We start from the raw sequence: 23,437 nt of genomic DNA on the forward strand, positions 1-23,437 counted from the left end.
TCTAATTAAAAAAGGGGTATAAAATTAGTTTGACAAGATCTATTTCCCATTAATCTATCTTCCCAGTATCAGATCCATTGCTGAATTGCTGTGAAACCTATGATGTCGAGTGCCCCAGAGGAGGTAAAATCTGTGTGTGATTGCTCAATGTCTCCTCAAGCTTCATAGATTCCGAGGCCAGAGGGGAACATTGTGATCATCTGGTCTGGGCTCCTGTGTAACATAGGCCAAAGAACTTCCCCCAAAATAAGTACTACAGCAGCAGTTTTCAAACTTTTTGAGGCAAGCTCCCACTCCCCGCTTTGAATTAAAATTTTTAGTTGCACCCCCTAACCCAGACAAAAATAGACATAATACCTTCCCTTCCCAACTCGGGTTTTCAGGGTGTAAGAAAGTGCGTGTGACGGTCTCTGGGGATAGAGCCAGAGCTGGGTGTGGACGCTGCCAGGAGCAGAAATAGATGCAGCCACAGCAGATGTTGACACCCACAGGCTGGGTGACCGGCTGAGTAAGTCAGGGAGTGCAGATGGTGCTTCCGTCCCACCGTGCAGGGCTGGTCCCAGTCCCGCCTGGGATTGCCGCATGCCCCCTAGTTTGAAAACTGGTGTCCTAGAGCAGATCTTTTAGAAAAACTTTCAGTCTTGATTTAAAAATTGTCAGTGATGGAGAATCCATCACAACTCTTGGTAAATTGTCCCAGTGGTTAACTACACTCACTGTTTAAAATGAATACCTTATTTCCAGTCTGAATTTGTCTAGCTTCAAATTGCAGCCATTAGATGATATTATACCTTTTTCTGTTTGAATGAAGGGCCCATTATTACATATTTATTCCTCATGTCAATACCATATAAGTAATAAATGAACCAGTTGTGCTGCATACTGCCTCATATAGATATTCCTAATGCCTGTGAATGTCCCAGGCCTAGTGAGCCAGCCTGAACTTTTGAGAGATGCTCTGTCTATCCAGCAAAATTATTTTTAGATCACTGATCACTTAAATTTTCAGATGGTGCCTGCACTTAAGGTGTCTACCTGTAACCAAACCTGGTAAGAGGCTACGGTCAGAGAAATTGAGATATTTAATGTTGTGGGTGTGGAGTGGGGTGTCTTCTCTCCTCTCTTGCCTTATTGCCTGCCTCTCCAATCTCTGTTTTAAGCTATTGTGGTTGTGGTACACTCCAGGCCCAGCCAGCTGCTGCTGTTGCCAGCTTCTTCCTCCATCTGCACAAATCTAGGACTCCCTTATTAACTACTGAAGCCTATGTGGGGGCTACAGACCTTTCCCTTCATAGTCTTCCTCTGCATCTTCGTCCCTCCATGATCTGCTTCTTTATTATGGAGAGAGGGACTGAATTATTCAATCAAATGAGCACCTTGAAGGCTCGAACATAGTTGAACCGGCCTTTAATATTATCTTAATTTTATAGAGCCCAAAGGTGTGCCATTATTTCACAGGAGACAAAGACAGTTACTGACCCAAAAAGCTTAGAATCTAAATAGTGGCACAGGGAATGGGAGTAACAGTAGGAAAGAGATGTGAGTTACAACCAGTGGAAATCAGTGGGTTATTCAAGATTTACACTGGTGTAACTGGGATCAGAAATCGGACCAGTTTCTCTAGAGGTAATACATTAATAACAATACTGTTGAAGTGTTTATTTTTTAAATGTTCTGGTGAATTGAGTGGTCATAATAAGACAGGCATAGTACAGGCAGACGTAGCACAAAATTTCTCAGTTTCTCAGCCAAGACTTTCGGGCCCTGATCAGTAACAGTCCTATTATTCCAACCTAGGAACATTGGAAACAAAGAATACTAATTGTGCCATCACTGTGTAGTAATTATGAGAAAGAAAGAAACTGTGTCTAGGCTGAGACTGCCAACCTCATTCTAATTTGTGACCTGACCGCAGACCTACTCCTCTTCCCATTGGTTTCAATGGCAAAACTCCTAGTAGGTGGTCTGTTGCAAATTATATACAGTACATGTAACTGGAGCTCGAGAGGTATGATGTTGGAGCACTAAACCACTGAACCACTCAGCAACCATTCACCATTTCAACAAACTTTAACAAAATGTTAAATTCTTATGGGATATTTTATATCCATTTAATGGTAAATTGCATTTTTTCCAACAAAAAAATCATGTTAACTGTGTTTGGAGCCCAGATCATAATATTCAGCATCATTTTACCAGATGTCCTATATATTAGGTAAATAAAATAGTGTGCCGTACAATATTAAATACTGTTTGGCTGAACTTCTTTACACACCTGCAACACTGCCAGTGTATATGGGAGACCATTAAACAACACTATTATATTATATTAGAGCTGTCACCCCTTAACATTCTCTTTGTGAAACTAACTAGGCTGATCTCCTTGAGTCTATCCTATAAAGCATGTTTGCTACTCAGATGGTATTATCCTGCAATACCTAAGTGCAGGTGGTTAAGTTGTGAAAATGAGTAGTATAAGGTACCTTAACACATTTATGTACAATATATTTTATATGGTAATTGATCCCCGAGCATCACTTTGGTGTATTGTGTCAATCTTGTACACATCTGAAATATATTTTTCCGAAAAATATGTCATATTATACTGTGGCAGTTTTAGAATGGCCCTAGGGAAAAGATATTAAAAATATTAAAGAAAATAAAGCTCCTACATTAGTGCAATGACCAATTTGCATATGTTAAATAATGTAATTCAACTTTGGTTTTTTGTTTGTTACTCACATTGTGTGCTAATGGTTTGCAAAATGTCTTTTTTTTTAAAGAGCAGTTTTTTAAAAAAAAATTAGTATCACAAAACCATATGCAAAAGCAGACAACCTACATTTACAAAATTAACTTTTGCATAATTAAAACTAAGAATACACACAAGGCAACAAGATACAATATATACAAATTGACTGTCATGCTGAGACTTTCTACAACAGGCTAGAGCAAATGTTAGGGAACCCAAACCCTAGAGAAACATAGCTCAGAACTGATAGACCCTCTGTTACCCTTGATCCGCTAGTAAAAAACATGAAAATGAATAGATTTTTAATTAGCCAGAAGAAATATTGTGAAACTGTTTGTAATAACGTGGAAGCAGTTATCCAATACATTTTACTGCCACAAGCACACACAGGTCCAGATCCTTGACTATGGCCTCGGTGACCTTCCATGTGCATTGAGCATATCTTCCTCACCCCATCAAGCCTAAGCTCCAAAAAGAATACCTCAAGAAGCAGCAGCACCCACCACAACTTTCAACTAGAGGAAGACATGCTGGGCTGAGAGCCAGGAAGAAACCATGAATTCTGAGCTTTTCCATTGACTTGTGTAAATAACTCTGTTCACTTCATCACCCAGATTATTGATCAAGGCCTCACACCTCAAATTTAGGAGGCAGACAAATATAATTCCTTCATTTTGTAACTAGGGTAAGACTAGAGCTGCACATAATCACTTCAGGTAGGATTAGGAATCCAACCTATCTCTAATATGACAAACCAAACTCTCATCTACTCAGCCACATTGCCTTTCAGAACAAATGGGTCAAATTTGTGTACTTGGCTATGCTCTCTATAACTACTAGCCCATGTTCACCTCCAGAGCCAGGCATTCTGACTCTCAATATTCCACTGTGACCTAGCAAACAGTTGCATAAACTACGTGCAGTGTGGTCCACATAGAGGATCACAGCCTATCCTCACTATCAGATACTCTTCTAGTTCAAGTAGTAAAATTCTATGCTGTGTATGTGGAAGCTCTGGGATCTATATGTTTCCACATCATGGAATTTCTGTTTTTTGAGACTGTTAAGAGAAACCACATACACACACATACCTAGGAAATTACATATCACAAACTACATTAAAAGAATGTTAAAGTTATAAAGTCAAGCACTCAAAAATTAGGAAATGCCAGAATTAAGGTTGCCCAGTCAACCTTAATTCCATCACTTTGTTCATATGCAATACGATATAGTCTTTAGTGACAAGTTCACATACTGTTTGTTCTACAGGACCCCTCCGTCATTCATTTTACAAGATAACAGTAAATGAAGCTGAGAGTTGTAAGAAGAGGAAGGAAGTTGCTTTGTTAAGGTACTACACTGGGATTGAGACAAGCTGGGTTCTATTCTCTGCCATAGATTTCTCCTGTGACATTGGGCAAGGCTCTGTTATAGTGCATGTGCACAGAAGCGCCATATGAAGGCTGCACAGGCAGTGTTCATTCTGGCACTTACTAATTTTTTAGAGCTTGACTTTACAGGCCCAATGTTCTTTTAATGTAGCTTATTTGTATGTAATCTCAATGGAGGATAAACTCAGGTCATTACAGAACTTATACGCCTGGCTCTACTTTGTGGACTTTATTTTTTCTCCCCTCTTTGCTACCTGCTGCAAAGACATTTCACAGCTCTTTTTAAAATCAACGTTTTGCTTTTGTCAGCAAGGATGTGGCTGCAGCGGTTAAGATAAACTGCTGGAGTTCTGCCATACAGGTGGGCTGTCACCATGTTAAGAAACTGACTGAAACTGGGAAGGAACTAAGTGAAAATTTATTCTCTGTTGGCTGCTTCTCATTAAAAAGCATTTGTAAATGAATTTTACATATACAGCATGGATTGCTATAAGAAATAAGAGCATAATAGCATAGAGTTTGCTGAACTGATAGGTAAATGCCAGAGAAATTACAATTTAAAATAAACAGACCAACAAATGTATGTTTTATTCTTTCTTCCACTTTGTTTTTTATTTTATTTTTAAAGACAATTGGCTTTTATACCAACTAATTTTCTACAGTTTTGATTAGAGCCAAACTCTATCACCATATGTTATTTATGGGCCCTGCTGATTTCAGAACAGGCTGGGTCTGTCATATGCATTCAGTGGCAAAATTTGGTACCGAAGCCTGAATTTTCAAAAATGTGACTCATGAGATTGAATACCTTTGTTTTTAAATGCCAAACTTGACACATCTTGAAAGGATCGGATTTCTAGACAATGCTGACCATACACCCCCAAAAATTAGGAGCCTGTTGGGCATCTCAAGATGAACACTTAAATATTGAGCAACGCAAAATTAATCATTTTTGAAAATATAGATTGAAAAGTGTTTTTTTAAGAGAAGTTTTTACATCTTTGCTGGTATACTCATACTAACAGCTTTTTCACCAGCTTGTCACCTTCCACTGGTATAAAGTGCTAAAACTGTAGCATTTTGGTATTATTATATTAATACTACAAGTAATATGGCTGAGAAAAATGAAGTTACTCTCCCATGAAAAAAACTTGACAGAAAAACCATGACTTATGGTGCATAGAGAATTAGACTGGGACTCAGGAAACCTGGCTTCTATTCGCAATCTGGCCTCTAGCATGCTAGGTGACCATGGGTAAGTCACTTAAACTCTCTGTGCCTCCATCTCCCCACAGTAAAATGGGACTAATGGTATTGATCTCCTTTGTAAAAGCACTTTGAGGTCTACTCATAAAATTGCTATACAAGACCTAGGGATTATTATACAAATGACTGACCTGTGCCATCATTTGCCAGCTGGTAGCATCATCCTCACTGGGATGGATTCCATAATTCCATCTCCTCTGCACCACATAGATCACAGGCTCAATTGAAATATTGAATTTTGAAGACCACTTAACCTCCAGTTGTCCAGACTGAAGTTCTGTGAATCTTAATTCTTTCCTGGGTTTCAATGGAACACCTGAAATAGGAGCATACAGACAGAATGTTAAGACGTTTACAGAACGGGGTGTGTATGTGTAAACAAATGTAGGGGGTGTTGTGAGACAATTAAGAGGAAAATGGCTGGACAGACTGAAAAAAAGTTAAGGGATTTAACATGCATGAGAAGTGGAATTTTCCAAAATGTTCAGAGTTAGCTTAACTCTGTTCCCACTAAACTCAATGGTAAAACTCATATTAAAGTTAGTAAAGTTAACGCCGAGTGCATTTGAAAAATCTCACCCTAATTTATTATTTCCTTTTTCAACCACTACACTACAATCTACTGAAATTGCCTTTTAAAAGTTTACAGCAATCACTCATTATTATGGAGTATTATGTTATCTCTGCAGTTCTGTCATCATGACTATAACACCTCTTTGCAACATTTATAACATACTGGGGAAGGAATTACTTTCTAGAGCTGGTCTCTTTTGATTCAATCAGCAAATCAAGTTGTTAGTTGCATTTCTATGGATACTTTTTTGGAACTCATCTATATCAGTATCTAACAAAAGAGAAAAGGAGTACTTGGGGCACCTTAGAGACTAACAAATTTATTTGAGCATAAGCTTTCGTGAGCTACAGCTCACTTCATCGGATGCATCTGATCTAAGGTGCCATAAGTACTCCTTTTCTTTTTTGCGAATACAGACTAACATGGCTGATACTCTGAAATCAGTATCTAGCACTCTCTTCCTTCAGATCATGACAAATAAAACCGCTGCATTGACATTTAAACCCTCCTATCAATTTTGTCCTATATATCTTAATTATGTTGTGACTTTAATAAGGCTCTGCACAGGTGCCAGGGTTCACTGTGTGGATTGGTGCCATACATTGTAATTTAAATATGCTTCTACCCTAACTATTCATACACAGATGACTCCAAGAAATTACAAATAGTTTTAATATTAAGAGTTCAATACTTTTACATTAGACATGTATCAAATGAGGGGTGTAAAAACAGCCAAACATTAGTCCCATTGTAGTCTGAGTTTTGCCACTGCCATCAATGGGGGAAGGATTTGGTTCAAAGAGCATATATAAATCAGGTCTCGGATGTTTTTTTCTCTCCATATCCATAACTGATATTACTGTATAATGGGAGCATCTGTGTCTTCTTAGCAAATCCAAAACTGCCAGTGTGTAAACATAAATTATCAGAATTTTGATCCACTTGTCTCTATTTACCAAAGATTTAAATGAGGAATATCTGAGGTTTAGTTGTTCCAACTCCTTCACTTCCTTAGATCAACAAACTGCCTTTTGCAGAGATTTCCCAATTACATAATCTGCTACAGTAAATAAAGACAAATATTGTAGTGTTGAAGAAACCTAAAACCATCATGAGGAAAATTCAGCATCCAAATCCTGTTACCACATAGGTTTAAATCCTGGATATCATTCAACAGCCAGAAGTCATAATCTAATGTAATGAGCATCATGAACTATGTCAGTTCGTATGTCTACATTTTCATATCCTTCTTTAATTATGATGTACAATAATCCTACTATTTGCATGTTAAAAAGTCTTCCACCTGCTTTGCATTAGGGTCAGTTGGATTCACTTGATTGGAAGTAACTCAACCTCTCTGGTGTATGTAATTGTGTGCAGATGGATCTCAGCAGCACAAACAACTAACGCATAGCACAAGTGCATTTTAAAATCCTTTTGTGGAACCAGCATCATCAGTTTCATATCCAGATGCGTGGATGCAATCACTACTCAATGTGCTTTTTATTATGTAAATGCTCAGTCCCTTTAACCATTCTTGAACAAATTAGTCTTCCGAAATCCAGTGAGGAATTCAGCCCATGTCTTGTTTTATATGTGGAATACCAGAGTCCAGAAAATGTGTTACCAAAGGTGTTTTTCAACTAATACGTATGTATCTGTGCCATAAAAAGTAAATATATAAACATCAGACATAAGAAAGCATACTTATAACTCAAATGTAAGAGTAACCTAATATCTGGGGGCTGGGGGGGAAGGGGTTCAAAATATATGGATATTAAGTTTATGCATCATTGTGGGCCAGGGATTGTATGTAATTTCATATGGGAGAATAATCACAGCCCTGCAGGAACTAAGAATAATGTGGGGGGATTAGGCAAATTAACTCACCTCCAACACCTGGAGATGCTTGCATAGACCGGTTCAGACTGGATTCTCCAGAGACCAAGAGACAAAAAAAATGGACCTTTCGATAAACAGTCTGAGTTTAAACTAACTCAGCACCTTCTTTCTGATTCAGCAAATGGACAAGACCTTCTGTCCAAAGTGGGGGAGGGTCAATCCTCAGGGAAGTGTTGGAAGGACTGGCACCTACCAGAGCCGAAGTTGGGATGATCCCTTTTAAGTTTTTTAGCATGAGTGTAGATTCTTCTATTGTTTTTAATGTTCTCTCTAATGCTTTCATCTTAAGAACAAATTTCTTCCTTAAAGAGGGCAGTGTGGTAACTTACAACTGCTGACCATTATGCTGCTCAGAAGCCTTAGAAGACTAAGCAAAGTACAGATGCTGGCCCATGCAGGCAGTCTTGCTTGCTTGGAATAACACAGTGTAGGCAGGAAACTATACGGCTTGGAAATACCCTGGTCAGAAGGGAGAGAGATGTGAGTCTCTGCTTAAGACAGGTAACAGCTGGGATCTAGAAGCCTAAAAGTGGGTGCCCTTGCAGGACCATGGAGGGGAAATACAGCTGCAGTTGCCCTGAACTGACAGCATATTACATTAATTAGAAGTTGTCATTAGATTTTTCTGTGTATTGCCAATCTCCAAAGCTTGATCAACGGTGAAATTATAGCAACTTGCATAGTCTACACTAGAAGTGCTACAGCAGCACAGTTGCACTGATGCAGCTATGCTGCTGTGGCATGACTGGAGAAAGCTCTTCCGTTGGCATAGAGTGTCCTCTCCCATTGGCATAATAAATCCACCTCCATGAGAGGTGGTATTTATGTCAGCAAAAACTCTCCTGCCGACACAGCACCATCCACACTGGTGCTTAGGTCAATGTAACTTACTTTGCTCAGGGAGGGTGGTTTATTCACAATCCTGAACAACATAAGTTATACTGACATAACCTATAATGCAAACAAGCCTATAGACTATTTTAGTTTCAATCTGAGTTCATTTTATGGCTATGAGTGCTGTCAAAAAGATTCGCATGAGTATTAGATTTGTTCACTAGATCTTAGTCATGCTTGCCGATTTTGCTCTTCCTAGTGGCAGGGAGACATTTGCCCTTGGAGAAAATGAAAAGCAAGCCTGCCCAGCTCCATCTTGTTCTTTGTTGTAGAAAGACAATTTCAAGGGCTAATGTTCTGAATTCATCAGCTGAGAAAGCAGAAGAGCATTGGTTCTGCGCTTCCTGTGTAACACATCTGTGTGCTTCCAAGCAAATACCTACTGAAGATAACTGATAAGAATGTTGGAGCAGAATGTTAGTGCTACAAGTATATAATTAGACCAGGACTTCTCCTTTTGCATTCATTCAGCATATCATATATATGCTTTGTCCCCTACATACAGCCCTTTAATTTCACTCTCCCCCCACTCCACACACACACCAATTATAAAATACATTTGAATGCCCTCAATGAAAGTTACTATATAAAGTCACATTTGAGGTTTGATCCTGTAAACTTCTGCTCCCATGCAGTACAGATACTGTATTACTTTAGCATCAATTTTGGGTCATTTGCATCAAAAAGAATATGAATGAGTTAATGAAATCATTCATTTTTAATAATCTTTTGCACATTAATATGTGATGTTATAATAATGTATTAAAGTCTTATAATTATATAAGGCCTGATTCACAGACCATTGAAACCAGTGGAAGTATTTCCATTGACTTCAATGACCTTTGGATTAAGCTCTTACTGGAGGTCATCCCAAAGCACTTTACATACAGTGCCTTTGTGGGTTCCAGGTTTACTGTGGTTCGATAACTTTCGGATCAAACTTGTTTTATTTATGTTAAGTAAATCAAAAAGACTTTTCTAACTGCTAATGCTGTCTGGGTTTAGAAAGTCAAGCTACAGAGACTTTGGTAGTGTGGGCTTGATTTGGTCCAGTTCTGTTGATCCTTGGCAGGATCTTATCTTCTCACTAAAGTAAGGAGAATTTACTTTTAATATACACACAAACTAAATCTGTGGAGTGAGAAAGTGCCTTTTATACAGTCACTTTTCAGTGTTAGATTCACACTTTAAAACTATTTAAGTGAACAAAAGTTATTGTTAACAAATCAAACTCTGGAATCACTCTTAGAGCCTATCATTCCATAAGTTATTATACCTTATTGTTGCATGATGAGGAAAACTTTCTTCTCCGAATTTCAAGACTCCAATCAAAGCAAGTAAAAACATTTTAATAGAACTTGTTTCCTCAGCTTCTTCAAGCATTGAAATACTGCCTATATGTATTTTTTTTAGTATTTTCTAACTGCTTTATCTGCAAGATATCAATGCCATTGATTCAGAATATAGCACTCATTTGCTCTCCAATTGGATTATCTCTCACTATGTACTTGGTAGTGCTACCCACTTGATTCTTATCAACAAAGATTATCTCCGATTAAGTGGTTTAAACTGTTTACCGTTAAATACTTTCATTGTTGAAATTGTTCTTCTCATCTGTGTAAAATTAAGTGACACTTTACATAGACGGGCCAATGTGTTCTGCTTATGATTCAGATTCACTGTGGCCTCCTCTCTGTGATTCACTGACACCTTGTTATGGATTCTACAAGGAATTATAGAAGCATAGGAGTGGAAGGGACCTCAGTAGGTCATCTAATCCAGTCCCCTCCACTCAAGGCAGGACTACATAATAACTAGACCAGTGACTCTCAACCTTCCCAGGCTACTGAACCCCTTTCAGGAGTCTTATTTGTCTTGCGTACCCCCAAGTTTCACCTCACTTAAAAACTACTTGCTTACAAAATCAGACATAAAAATACAAAAAAGTGTCACAGTACACTATTACTGAAAAATGGCTCTTTCTCATGGTTACCATAGAATTATAACATAAATCAACTGGAATATAAATACTGTACTTACGTTTCAGTGTCTAGCATAGAGAGCAATTATAAACAAGCCATTGTCTCTATGAAATTTTAGTTTGTACTTACTTTGCCAGTGTTTTTTATGTAGCCTGTTGTAAAACAAGGCAAATATCTAGATGACTTCTACCCCTGGTTGAGAACTAGACCATTCCTGATAGGTGTTTGTCTAACCTGTTCTTAAAAACTTCCAGTGACAGACAATTTACAGTTACAATTATATCCTCACAATCACCTCTCTCTCTCTCTCTCTCTCTCTCACACACACACACACACACACACACACACTTACTTCCCTATAAACTTAAAGGTCTTGTTTTTTAGGCAGCTTTATTACAGGCTAAAACACTTAGCACATTAGAAGTGCCTCCTAATGATCTCTACCTTTGTACAGATTTTTTGGTACTTGACACGTATGTCCACATCCATTGGAGCAACATTTCTTCAGCCCAGAACATTCACTGTCAGCCTCACAGCTTTCAACGCAGGCGGCCGCAAAACCGCTGGCCTTCTCAGGTGCTGGGCAGTCTCCTTGCTTCACTGACAGGATGTATTTGAGGAATTCACAGCTAGTTAGGCATTCATAGTTCTTCTTGGGGAAAAGAGGCTAAAGGGAACACGAAACAATTGTACAAGTCTTCAGTGGAAAAAAAATAATGCTGAAAGATTTCCAGAGATTTCTTTGGAAAGAAAATTCAAATGCTCAGCTATTGCAAGACTACCCCTGAGGGTTTACATATCCATGTAGCTTTTAAACAAAGCTTGCAGAGTACAGAATGGTGAAATCCCTCAAACAAGACCATTGTCTTTTATGGAATTAAGTTGTTTTTATATGCCAGCTTTTCTCGTTTTCTTCATATTAGCTGACTATGAAGTTGCTTCATGACAGATTGAAACCATCCACAAAACAGTCCTTTTTGGAACCATTCTGCATTTTTCCCTTTGTATTTCATGGCACTTTACCCATAGTATACTGCATAGCAGTGGTACAGGAACGAGGGATGCTGGGAATGCTACCATTCGCCTTGAAGTAGTAATAACAAACACTAAATACATGGTTCCCATCATCAGCACCCCACTATAAAAATAATTCCAGCACCCCTGCTGCATAGTGCCACCCCAAATTACACAGACAAAATTTAATAGTAATATTTTCATTTGGTTGTTGAATCACATTGACGTGAGTGGATTTACCAACATCTTTATGCTAATGTCAATTTTTTTTAAAGGAGAGATATTTTTCAATGATCAGTTAATTCTACTTATCTGAAAAATTAGGTTCCAGTTCTATGGAAAGCTACAAAATTTTAAAAGGCATGTGCCATCTTTGTTCCAATAATGGGCTTATGGAGTGCATTTAAAGTTGCTTCTAAAAGTATTATGAATTTTCTTAGAGAATGATTTTGGAATCCTATTCTACAAACCCCTACTCTTGTGAGTAAATCTTCCTCACACAGCTAGTCCCACTGTTTCAGTGGATTCCTCACATAAGTAAGAAATGCTGAATCAGGCCCTTATTTCCCAGTAGAGACTTTGCAAACTTTGAAGCTAAATTTTTCCTTCCAAATGTTATCCTGAATAAAGAGAAATTGACAGATTTCCACTGCAAATGAGAATGGTCTGGGTTAATTCAATCAAAATGGCATCTTCTGCAGTGAGGTTGAGGGTGACAGAGAGAGAGAGAATGTGTGTGTGTGTGTGTGTGTGTGTGTGAGAGAGAGAGAGAGATGCTAATTTTAATCCTAAAACATCACAAATTTGCAGCTAGTTAATTAAAAAACTTTATAGCCCCTGGGAGGCATAATATGTCTTCAAGGCTTCTCTTCCGCACTCTGTTTCACAGCTCATTTTTCTGCTAGCTGCTAAATGTGCTGCTCTTCATTACTGGCCTTTGAGGTTTTAAATTTAGCTTCAATCATAAAATCACTAATCAAAAAGAGATGCTAGCACATTTTAAATACAATAGAGCAGTGTTCTACTAATGTTTTTCTTTTAAACCAAAATGTGTGAATTCAGATTTGGAGATGTAAAGCCACAGTGAAGAGGGATGTATGAGATATAAGTTATACCCACTTTATACTACTTTAGGTCTTGTCTACATGAGAAAGCTGTATGAGTTTAAACCATTTAAGGCTATGTCTACATTACAGACCTTATAATGGCACAGATGTACCGCTGCAGCTGCGCCACTCTAAGGTCTCCCGTGTAGCCGCTCTATGTAGCCGGGAGAGAGCTCTCCTGCCAGCATAATTAAACCCCCAAAGAGCAATGGTAGCGATATCATCAGGAGAGCATTTCCCACCAACATAGCACTGTTTATAGCAGCACTTTTGAAGGTGAAACTTATGTCAGTCAGGACTCAGAGGTGTGGTTTTTGACACCCCTGACCAACAAAAGTTTCACCGACAAAAGTAGTAGGGTAGAGTAGACAAAGCCTTAATTTATGGATATCTAAGGACTTGTTTTCACAGAGAAGTTTTACCAGTTATGCTAACATAGTTATATATGCACAGTTACACAGGTATAACCTGACCCCATGCAAGCAAATTTATTCTGGTATAAAAATGCTTTTTTGAATTCAGTTTAAACCCCTTCCGAAGGGACTAAACTAAGCCCAAAAAAGGCATTCTTATTCCAGAGCAGGAAGACAAGGGGAAGGAGGTTAAAGTGGTATAACTTTATCAGTTAAATTAAAACATTAGATTAAAGCAAAAACACTTCCCCATGAGGCAAAACCAAAAGTCTTGTCTATGCACAGATTTTTATTAATTTAATGGAAGGATGTTTTCAAATGGATTTAGTTAAATCAGTGCAAAGCCCTGTGTAAACATTATTATTTTGAGTTAAATTCAGTTTAGTTTAAATGTGTAAGAAACTAATAAATAAATTGATATGAACCACTCTCAAACCAAGTAGGATTATCTATACAGTTTGCACTGGTTTAACTAGTCTATGCTAGAAAGAAAGACTTTGCTGATACAGCTATAGGGGTATAGTTATAGTGACAGAGCCCCCTCGTGGATACACACCTTATATTTGCCTAAGGTGCAAGCCAGTAAAGCTAAACCAGTTTCCCAAACAATACACACTATACTGGTTAAAGGTCTCTTACAAGCATAGCTATGTTATTTGGAGGTGTGGATTTTTTCATTCCGTTGAACCAACATGGCTATTCAAGCAAAACTTTGTATCGTAGACCTGGCCTGAGGGTTGGTCTACATACAGAGTTATTCCAGAATAGCAATTCCCAAAGAATTCTTCCTGATTCAGACATTCTGGTTCTGGACATTTGGACATTCTGGTTCTGGAATAAGACCAACTTTCTCCAATTTCACTTAATCCACTTTGGAAGGAAATTAACAAACTAGAAAAAGGCTTTCTTATTCCAGAATAAAGGTGTCCACACATGGAGTTAATCAGGAATAGTTAATGTGTATTCCATTCTCACTCTACCTTATTCCAGAATAATTTTCATGTGCAGACAAATCCTCAGTCTTGCTTCATCAACCCTAGAATTATAAAGACTTCTAGCTCATATATTAGCTCATGTGTGTTTCAAACACACTTTTTCCTACATGTTTCAAACACACCTGTGGCCTGAAGGGATGTAAGGGAATGTAGCAGTAATAGCAACTAGCTAGAGGGATTTAACAGAACTTTTCATATCTGTAAAGTTAACTAAGCTTGTTCTAGATGGGAGACTTAAGTTTCAACTTGAGGAAAATGGTTGGTATAAAAAATTCAGTAACAAATTGTGAAAACAGTGTTGTTACTCAGATTTAATACTAAATTGTTACACTCATCCTCCCAAAATACAGGAGAATGCAGCATATGTAGATTGTGTGTGTTAGCTGTCACCTTAAAAGTGCAAACCTCCATAGTAGTACAAATGAAAGAGACAGCCAGAACAAAGTGAGAAAGAATGCCTCAGGGCTGACCTACCTCACAGAAACTTTGGCAATGGTTTTTCTTCAAGTCCCAAGATTCTTTGCAGGGCTCCAGGCACTGGGGGAAATAATGAAAAAAAGAGAAAAGGGACTAGTGAGTAAGAGGAAAAAGTAACATTCATAGCAGATCTTACGCCTTTATTGATTGTTTGACCCATTGGAAGTTAATAGATTTTTTTAAACCACTTCTCCTGAGGATAAGATTGTGTCATTGTCTCAGATCAAGGTCATTTTGAACCACTGTTATATTATAGGAAATGTTTCCAATATTTCTCATTGTACTAGACAGTATCCTTGGCTGTGTATGTACCATCCCCTTAATTTCTGTGTTGAACCTGGATACTGATAACAGTTAACACCATGCCACCGGATTGCTCCATGGAGCCTAAAGACAACAGTTATTGTCTGATGTGCTCTTGCAAACTAACTCTTGTCTCCTGTGCTTAACCTAGTAAGTAGGCTGGCATATGGGCTCTGCCAAGCTGGGAGGAGAAGAAATCCTGCCTCCTGAGACCATGGATTAGCGGTAGCAGAGCTTTCACCTCTGTTCTTATGTATTTGTGAGAGACAAGGCCTAAAGGTTATGTAGTAGCAGATTCATCAATCCCAAACCACTGCTTCTTCACCTTCAAACTCCACTATATAGGTATATACAGTGAGCTTAGTACCATGGCATGCAGGATGCGCAGATCCACAGCACAGAATCCCCAACCCTGACCCACACGCACACCAGAGCAAAACTAGTGCCAGGCTGTCTGGGGCCCTCTATTGCCATGGAGAAGGGAAAAGATTTGCCACTTTCTAAAATCTAGACTTCCTTATTTTGGGGGTGTTTTTTATTATTATTATTTTTAAGTCAGAAGATCTTGGAAAATACTAATAGAGCTGAAAGTAAATTCCATATATTGTCCCTGGCCACAGGGGAAAGCTGCTTATCTACACTGGAGAATAAGGCCCTTGTGTACAGTTTAGCATTAAAATCACATGTATTCCTTAAATACATATTGCATTTTGTTTTAGAATCAAGAATTTATCATAAGAACATGAAAATGGCCACACTGGGTCAGACCAATGGTCCATTAGCCACAGTATCCTGTCTCAGACAGTGGCCAGTGCCAGATGGGACTGAATAGAGTGGCTTTCATAGGACCATGTGCATCTACACAGTTTAGAAATGAACATAAACATATAACCTATATCTAAGCATAACTGTACATATGTGCCATGGTAAAAAACTAAATGCACTGAAACAAGATTTGGCTTTTTTCCCTATTAGTGAAAGAGAGCTGTGAATTTGGTGGGGGAAAAAAATCATAAAAGTATTAGTCACAGGGGCTACAATAATGAAATATAGCTATCCCCCATTTCCTATTTTGGAGTTTTAATCCCAGCTTCTGGCAGTTTAATAACCACAAGATACACTTTAGCATAATTAGACTGCTACTTTTTAAAAGCTTTCACTAAACTCTGTCAGTTTAATGAACTCCAGAGTTTTCTTGCTTCTGTGCTATAAGTGCCATACATCTGAGCCTGATTCTGCTCTCACACCATTTTTACAACCCTCAACTGGCTTTGATCAAGTTAGTCTTGATTTACAATGGTATATGAGAGAAGACACTATGGGTGAAATCCTAACTCTATAGGAGCTCTGCCATTGACTTCAATGACCCTATACCTTTTCCTAATTCTTGCTTGGTTACTGCAGAGCCACATAAAGCTTTTATTAGTAAATAACACCAGACCTGACTGGGTCCCCTATCTACATACAAAAAAGATCTTCCACATATGCCTCATACTCCTCCCACATGAAAGGAAGGCACTGCTCCTCCATTTAGCCAGGGGAGATGGGACAGTGGCAAGGAGCAGATTGGGAGGCCTGACTCAGGTCCTCTCCAACATGAGGATCAGCCTGAGAGGGGAGTAGCTGATGGCACAAGAAGCCATGACTCTGCGGCTTCAATTGAGTTGTATTACCTGGGTACTGGGGAAGGAGTTGCCAGGAGCAGAGAGACAAAGTGCAGATGGGCCTGGCCTACTGCTGATAACCCAGGATTTAGGATACTCTTTGTATAGGCAGTTATGTAGCCCCCATCACCATAGCAAAGGAGTGTCTCACTAACATTAATGAATGTGTATTTAGCCTCGTAACACCACCAAGAGGTAAGTAAGTGTTGATATTGCCATTTTACAAGTGAGAAACTGAGGTACCAAAGTCACATGGGAAGTCCAAAGTTAGGATTTGAACCCAGCTCTCTTGTATTTCAGTCCAGGTCATTAACCACAGAGACCATCCCTGAGATCTCATGTGCTGTTTGTAGGGAGGGCAAACCTTACTCCTTTAAAGGCAATGTTCAGGGGCAAATCTCAGGGAGGAGAACAGTGCAGATATTTCTCTCTGTTTCTCTCTCTCTCTCTGTCTCCTGTGAATTTTCTCATGACAGGAATCAATGTGTCTCATAGTGGCCAACCTGTGTTAGTTTCTATTAAGGCATTCTATTTCAGTTTAAATTACAAATACTCTTCTGAACTGCATTTTATTTATTATATTTAAATAAAGGTCTCCCTTTTCTCCTCCCTGTGGCAACAGCGGTGCTCTGCAGAACACTACAAAAATAGGCTGTTTATCTGTGTATGTTCTGCAACAGAGTGATCCTGATCCACATACGTTGAAGTGCCTAAAGTGGGGCTTAAATTATTAATATAAATGAAAGCATGAAAATTTCTCCTCCCACACACATCTTCTCCATGACTAGTCCATCCAATCAGGCTAGACACTCAGCTGAGGATTCACCCCTAAAAAACAGGAATTTTGGCAAATGAAAGTCTTGTAAGATCAAGCCCTCAATTAATAATGCCTAGGCAGGAAGATACTGTAAGATATAAAATACGTCATGTTGAATATTTAAATAAAGTCAACCCATTGCCACTAGCAGTGGTAGGCAATATTTGCTTTTTATGTCCAACCCTTCAGAAAATATCTGAACAAAGTATGTGTGTCTTGAAATTAAAAGTCCGGATGACACATTTCAAAGATTTTGCTAAAAGTCACCAAGGGCCCGATCCAAAGTGCACTGATGTCATTTGGAGTCTTTCCGTTGATTTTAGTGGACTTCAGACCAGATTTCATGGTGGGGAGGAGAACAAACAATTCTTCTGGCCAATACAAAGAATTTCAAAGAAAGGCCTACAACACTCATGGGGAAAATAATCTATCCAGCAGATAAACACTTCCTGGTTTTCCAGATTATTGTAAATGTGTGTCTGTAAAAGGATTCTGAAAATTATTCCAGGATAAGGCAAAATTTATGCAGGGAAACAGTTTTCTGCTGATTTTAACTATTTTACTTGTAAAGGAGAAAAAAGTCACCTGTAACAATATCACCAGCTCTCAGCTAAGTGCAGTACTTGGACGACAGACCACCAACACATACCAAGCTGCTGCAGGAAGTGGTTCTGATGATTCAGTCAGTAGATGGCACTGTTCCCTCTGAGTTACTACTGAACCAAATTCCAGCATGATGTTGGGCACATTGTGCTGCTGGAGGGGGCTATGTTTTGGATGAGAGATAAAACTGAGGCCCAAACCCCCTGTGGTCATTAGAGGCCCACTAGTATTCTTCATAAGAGGAAAGGTGTTAACCTGCTGGCCTTGCCAAATTCCATTTTGGATAACTGCACTATGCCTATGTTAAAATCTGCTGTAGTTTAATTCGGCCTTTCCTGTTCTAATCTATTTTACAGTGTTGCTGTGCACTGTTAAACAATTGCCATGTTTCAACAAAGTACCTGCTTTAAATGATAACTGAAATGATCTCAGTATCTTATTTGAAAAATCAATGTAGGTATAAACTATGTCAATGATGACTATGTATAATCAGGAATAATGTTAAGCTCTTTGCACTGGTTGAGTTGTATGAATTACTGCTGCATTCTTCAGTTTTGTTTTGCAATCCTTTTATTGTGTTTTTAAAATTATGATGGGGACACTCTTCACTACAAAAAGAATGTCTTTGGTGCAGAGTTTTTAAATATGAATAAATACAAATATACATACAAAAAGTATGGCCTATAATACTTAGATATTTTTTGTACTTCACGGTCCAAGAGACACAGACAAGGTTTTCATCTCAGGGCCAAAAGTCCAAAAACATCAAGACACTTGATCACAGCCTTTGATAAGCCGAGAGACTACTTACACTTGATCTGAGCTCCGAGGAGCTTTAGGGAAGGGATTTTCAGAAGTGCTTACTTAGCATTGGCTTATTTCTGGGTTTTGGGAATTTTCCAGCTAAATGTTTTTGGGTGGAAAATAGTTATTTGTCAAAAATGTTCATGATGAATCACCCAATAATTTTTTAATAGTTTTAAAGTTGTTGAAGCATCCCATTTTGGCATTTGAAAAACAAAGTTTCATTTTTCGATTCAAAAGCACTTTATTTTAAAATTGTAGATAATTTATACTAAAAAAGTTTAATATTTTTAAAGTCTAAATCAAAAACAAAATATTTCAAAATCATCAAAACATTTCAAGTAGCCTGATCTCACTTTTTTTTCCCCGATTATCAATTCATAAAATGTTTCGAGATTTTGACTTTTCATCCTGCTTTGGGATGGGGAAAATTTTTGAAATCTCAAAAATTCTCATGGACTGGAAAACCATTTCTCACCCAGCTATAAGCCCTTTGTGACTTCAGTGGGAACAAAATTAAGCCAACAGAGCTTTTGAAACTCTCACACATAGTATATTGCAAGTCTTTTCTGGTATTATGTATATTTTTAAATGACAGTCTATTAGTTACTTTAGGGGGGGAAAGTCTTCATTTTCTATTTGTAGTACTTCTTACTGTCCCATAGAGACAGGTTTCAGAGTAGCGGCCGTGTTAGTCTGTATTCGCAAAAAGAAAAGGAGTACTTGTGGCACCTTAGAGACTAACAAATTTATTAGAGCATAAGCTTTCGTGAGCTACACCAAATGCATCCAATGAAGTGAGCTGTAGCTCACGAAAGCTTATGCTCAAATAAATGTGTTTGTCTCTAAGGTGCCACAAGTACTCCTTTTCTTTGTCCCATAGAGGTAACTGAGTAAAATAGTTATGCCAAGAATGCTGCTTAAGCATAACTCCCTTTTCTAGCATCAGTTATCGTACCCATTTCCACGCCTCTAGGGTATTGTATTAGAAATATTGCAATGAACTGGGAACTAAATAACTCCAAAATTGTCATCCACCTGTAAGACACCTACATTCCACAGGGACAAAGTCTCTGAAAAGATGTAGGTTGTGACTATCTGGCACTGAGACTAGACTATTTTTGGTGGCGGGATCCCAACCATAGAATTCCTTGCCAGAGTGATCAGACGCAATCAAAGAATGACAGTGTTCATTAAAAGAAAAGGAATACTTGTGGCACCTTAGCGACTAACAAATTTATTAGAGCATAAGCTTTCGTGAGCTACAGCTCACTTCATCGGATGCATTAAGGTGTACAACACATCTTTTCAGTGAAGCCTTCCCCTCAGATGGATGGTCCTTAAAAAAAAAAAAAAGCTGGAAAAAAAAATCCAACCAGGAGGAAATGCAAGGAAGGTGAGGACGCCTACCAGGAAATAAGAACCATTTTTTTCCCTCATGGAAAAACCAGGAAGAAATTAAAAGTGCTAAAAAGACTACTTTTTAATCTTAGCACTTTATTTAAAAAAAAACAAACTAGGTGTACTGCTGTATTTCAGCTACAAGAAGTCTGCACTGGCACTTCTTCACTTAGGAAATTCAGTGTGACAGCCAGGGTCCAGACACCTCAAGGAAAGAACAGACGGTTTAACTCCCCCAAAATAAGCAGTTAAACTAATTGCACACTGTTATTTTACTGTAAGGAATATCAAGTAAGATCTTTTATGACAGCTTTTCATGCACTGAACTTAATAGTTATTATGAGATATGTATACAGGTTATGGTATACAGACATGAATGTATATATACAGACAACTGTAATTCTAACTGTGGTGCATATTCAGCATGGCTTCAAAAGAGGATGGTGAAACAATCAGGGAGGGAGGAGCTATCTCCCCAGCCAGACAAGACTGGATTCAAGCATCTAGCCATTGTCCAGCCTAGGGAAAAACAACAAACAACAACAACGCAGAATTATCAAAGTAAATGGGAACAGTTTGAAATGGAAAAGAAAACTGCAGTCGTCGAAAACTAAGGGTACCTCTGCAGTGCAATGTAAGCCTAGGGTTAGGAGAACTCGAGTTAGCAGACCCTGGGTTTGTTAACCTAGGGCTTGAATGTGTACATGCATTTGTAACCCCAGGTTAGGAACTGTTGAATTCTGAGTCCCAACCTGGGGTTCCAGCAGGTACACTGCATTATGTGAACCTAAGTCCAACCACCCCATCCCAGACTTACTAGCCCGCTGCCAAAATGTGGCCACTGTAACCCATTGTTCATGGTGCAGTGTGGGAAAACTTGACTATCTACCAAACTTGACTGACCAGAGAACAAAGAAAGTCAGCCCATCGGATTGTGAAATACTTTTGACAGGTTTCAGAGTAGCAGCCGTGTTAGTCTGCATTTGCAAAAAGAAAAGGAGTACTTGTGGCACCTTAGAGACTAACAAATTTATTAGAGCATAAGCTTTTGTGAGCTACAGCTCACTTCAGCTTATGCTCTAATAAATTTGTTAGTCTCTAAGGTGCCACAAGTACTCCTTTTCTTTTTTTGAAATACTTTTGGCACACTCCTGGAGAATTACTCCAATGGAACCATGTCTACACTGCAAAGCAGTTTGAACTCTGGCTCCCAGCTTAATGCTGGCTCAGGCCCTCTACCCTCATGCAGTCCTGGCACCCTGGGCTAGAGCCTTGTGTTACCACCGTTTGTGTGTAGAAGGGGGTTAGGTTTGAGTCTGAGTTCAAACACTGGACTTTCATTGAAGTGTAGACATATCCTAAGAAAGGAGGGAGTTTTTTCCACTTGGAATAACTATAGTGACTGAAGAAAAAAAAACCTTTCAAAATAAAAGGGGTTTGAATTGAAGTGAATATAGAATTGGGGGGCCAGTTTCCAGGTGGGAGGCTGTCCATGAACACTGGATCCTTTCTATATTCTGGGTACACTGTTTTAATGCCATAGGTAACTCTTATTAGAAATGGAATTTTCTCTATTATAAAAGTGTAAAGCCTGAGGTTGAGTGTTTATATTAATTTTCTGTGTAATTTGGATGTGTTTGCTTTCCCCTTATTGTTTCATCTGTGAATCTGTTTTTTTCTGTTAAATAAATTTTTTGTTTAGTTTTATCCCAAGCAGGTCTCTGGTGTGCAAACTGGAGTGTGTACACCAAAGTGACAGTCATACTTGGGGGGCTGGTTTCACATCCTGGGGGTGATGAGCCAGAGGGGAACAACTGGTAGTTAAGACTCGGGAAGGACAGATTTGGGGAGACTCAGAGCTAGAAGGGCTGTTGATGTCACCCTCCAAAGAGTAACTAGGCTGGTGGCAGCCAGGGTGAAACCTTGGGCTGGCTATTGGCGTTAGGGAAATTCAACCATGACTGTATAGCACAAAGGACCCCAAAGTTACAGGGCAGCTGGTGACGGAATCTCGTACTGGTCTGGGTGGATCCGAAAATGTCACACACAGGTTTAAATTCTAAGACTTATACCTATCAAGAAAAGGATTAATATGTTATCAGGCTATAGCCATGAATTAAGAGGAAGCAATAATCATCCCTTTCTACCAGCCTTCAATACGAGTATCATCCCTCCTTTAACTCTGTTAACACAAACACCTGGCTTGAGTTGTATATGTTACACGGAAAAAATGTTTGCTCATCAAACTGAGGTTATAGACAAAACTTTGGTGTCTGGTGCTGGCTAATGAGGCTTAGGGCTATATTCAAAGAAGCTATCCCGTTTCTTGTTCCTGCTACAGTTGGAGAAGTAGAACTTTGTACAGCCAAGATTGCATCAAAGAAAATATCAGACCCCCATCATCAATTTCTGCTTCCAACTGGAACATCCCACGGGCCCCAATCTTTGACTAGCTGCTTGGATTTAAAAGGGGCAACAACAACAAACCTATGCACCTTTCTTGTGAGATAGTAGGATCTTTGTTTAAGCACACAAGAATCCTATTTAGTACCCTACCAGCTCAAAAGGCACCTAGTGAACAAGCAGACTATATCGACAAATACAGACTCAGATCTGTGCTGCCCATAAGCAGTGAGTTAATAATATTATGTTTTAAATCCTAGTAATTTCCTTTTCCCTTCCCAATGAACTGTCTATTTTACATCTCTCTTATTTGACCCAAAGAGCTTACCATCTAGAGACAGTCTATATTTTGTTTTTATTGATATGGCAATATTTAATCTTTGAGAAAAAGTTTAGTGACCCAATAATAGTACTCTCCTCTGAGATCATTTCCATCTGGTTTATTTAGATCTAATAAAGTGTGCTTTTCTTTAACAGGATTAATATGAAAATTGAAATATTAATGCTAAGTAGAATCTAGCTAATTATCACTTTGCTAATCTGCAAGGCTACTAATTTCTACTAGGCACAACAGCCTCACCCCACTTCTCAGCCAAAATTTAATAGTCATGTAGTGAGGCTTTAGATAACTGAGGATTAAGTTACGACTCTTATGACAGTGCAGCATTATGAGATG

At 38.6% G+C, this 23,437-nt stretch overlaps 1 protein-coding gene across 2 annotated transcripts in view; it reads right to left on the reverse strand.

Moving 5' to 3' along the window:
- ANOS1 (anosmin 1) overlaps positions 1 to 23,437 on the reverse strand; it is a 162,832-nt gene that overhangs the window by 57,087 nt on the left and 82,308 nt on the right. For both annotated transcript variants that reach the window (XM_038387738.2, XM_043500148.1), the window contains exons 3-5: positions 14,764 to 14,826; positions 11,206 to 11,428; positions 5,541 to 5,725 (exon numbers count right to left, since the gene is read on the reverse strand). In XM_038387738.2, the coding sequence (XP_038243666.1) occupies positions 5,541 to 5,725; positions 11,206 to 11,428; positions 14,764 to 14,826 (471 nt within the window). The remainder of the gene's footprint in view (positions 1 to 5,540; positions 5,726 to 11,205; positions 11,429 to 14,763; positions 14,827 to 23,437) is intronic.

The sequence above is a fragment of the Dermochelys coriacea genome, chromosome 1 (genome assembly GCF_009764565.3).
Source record: "Dermochelys coriacea isolate rDerCor1 chromosome 1, rDerCor1.pri.v4, whole genome shotgun sequence".
Lineage (NCBI taxonomy): Eukaryota > Metazoa > Chordata > Testudines > Dermochelyidae > Dermochelys > Dermochelys coriacea.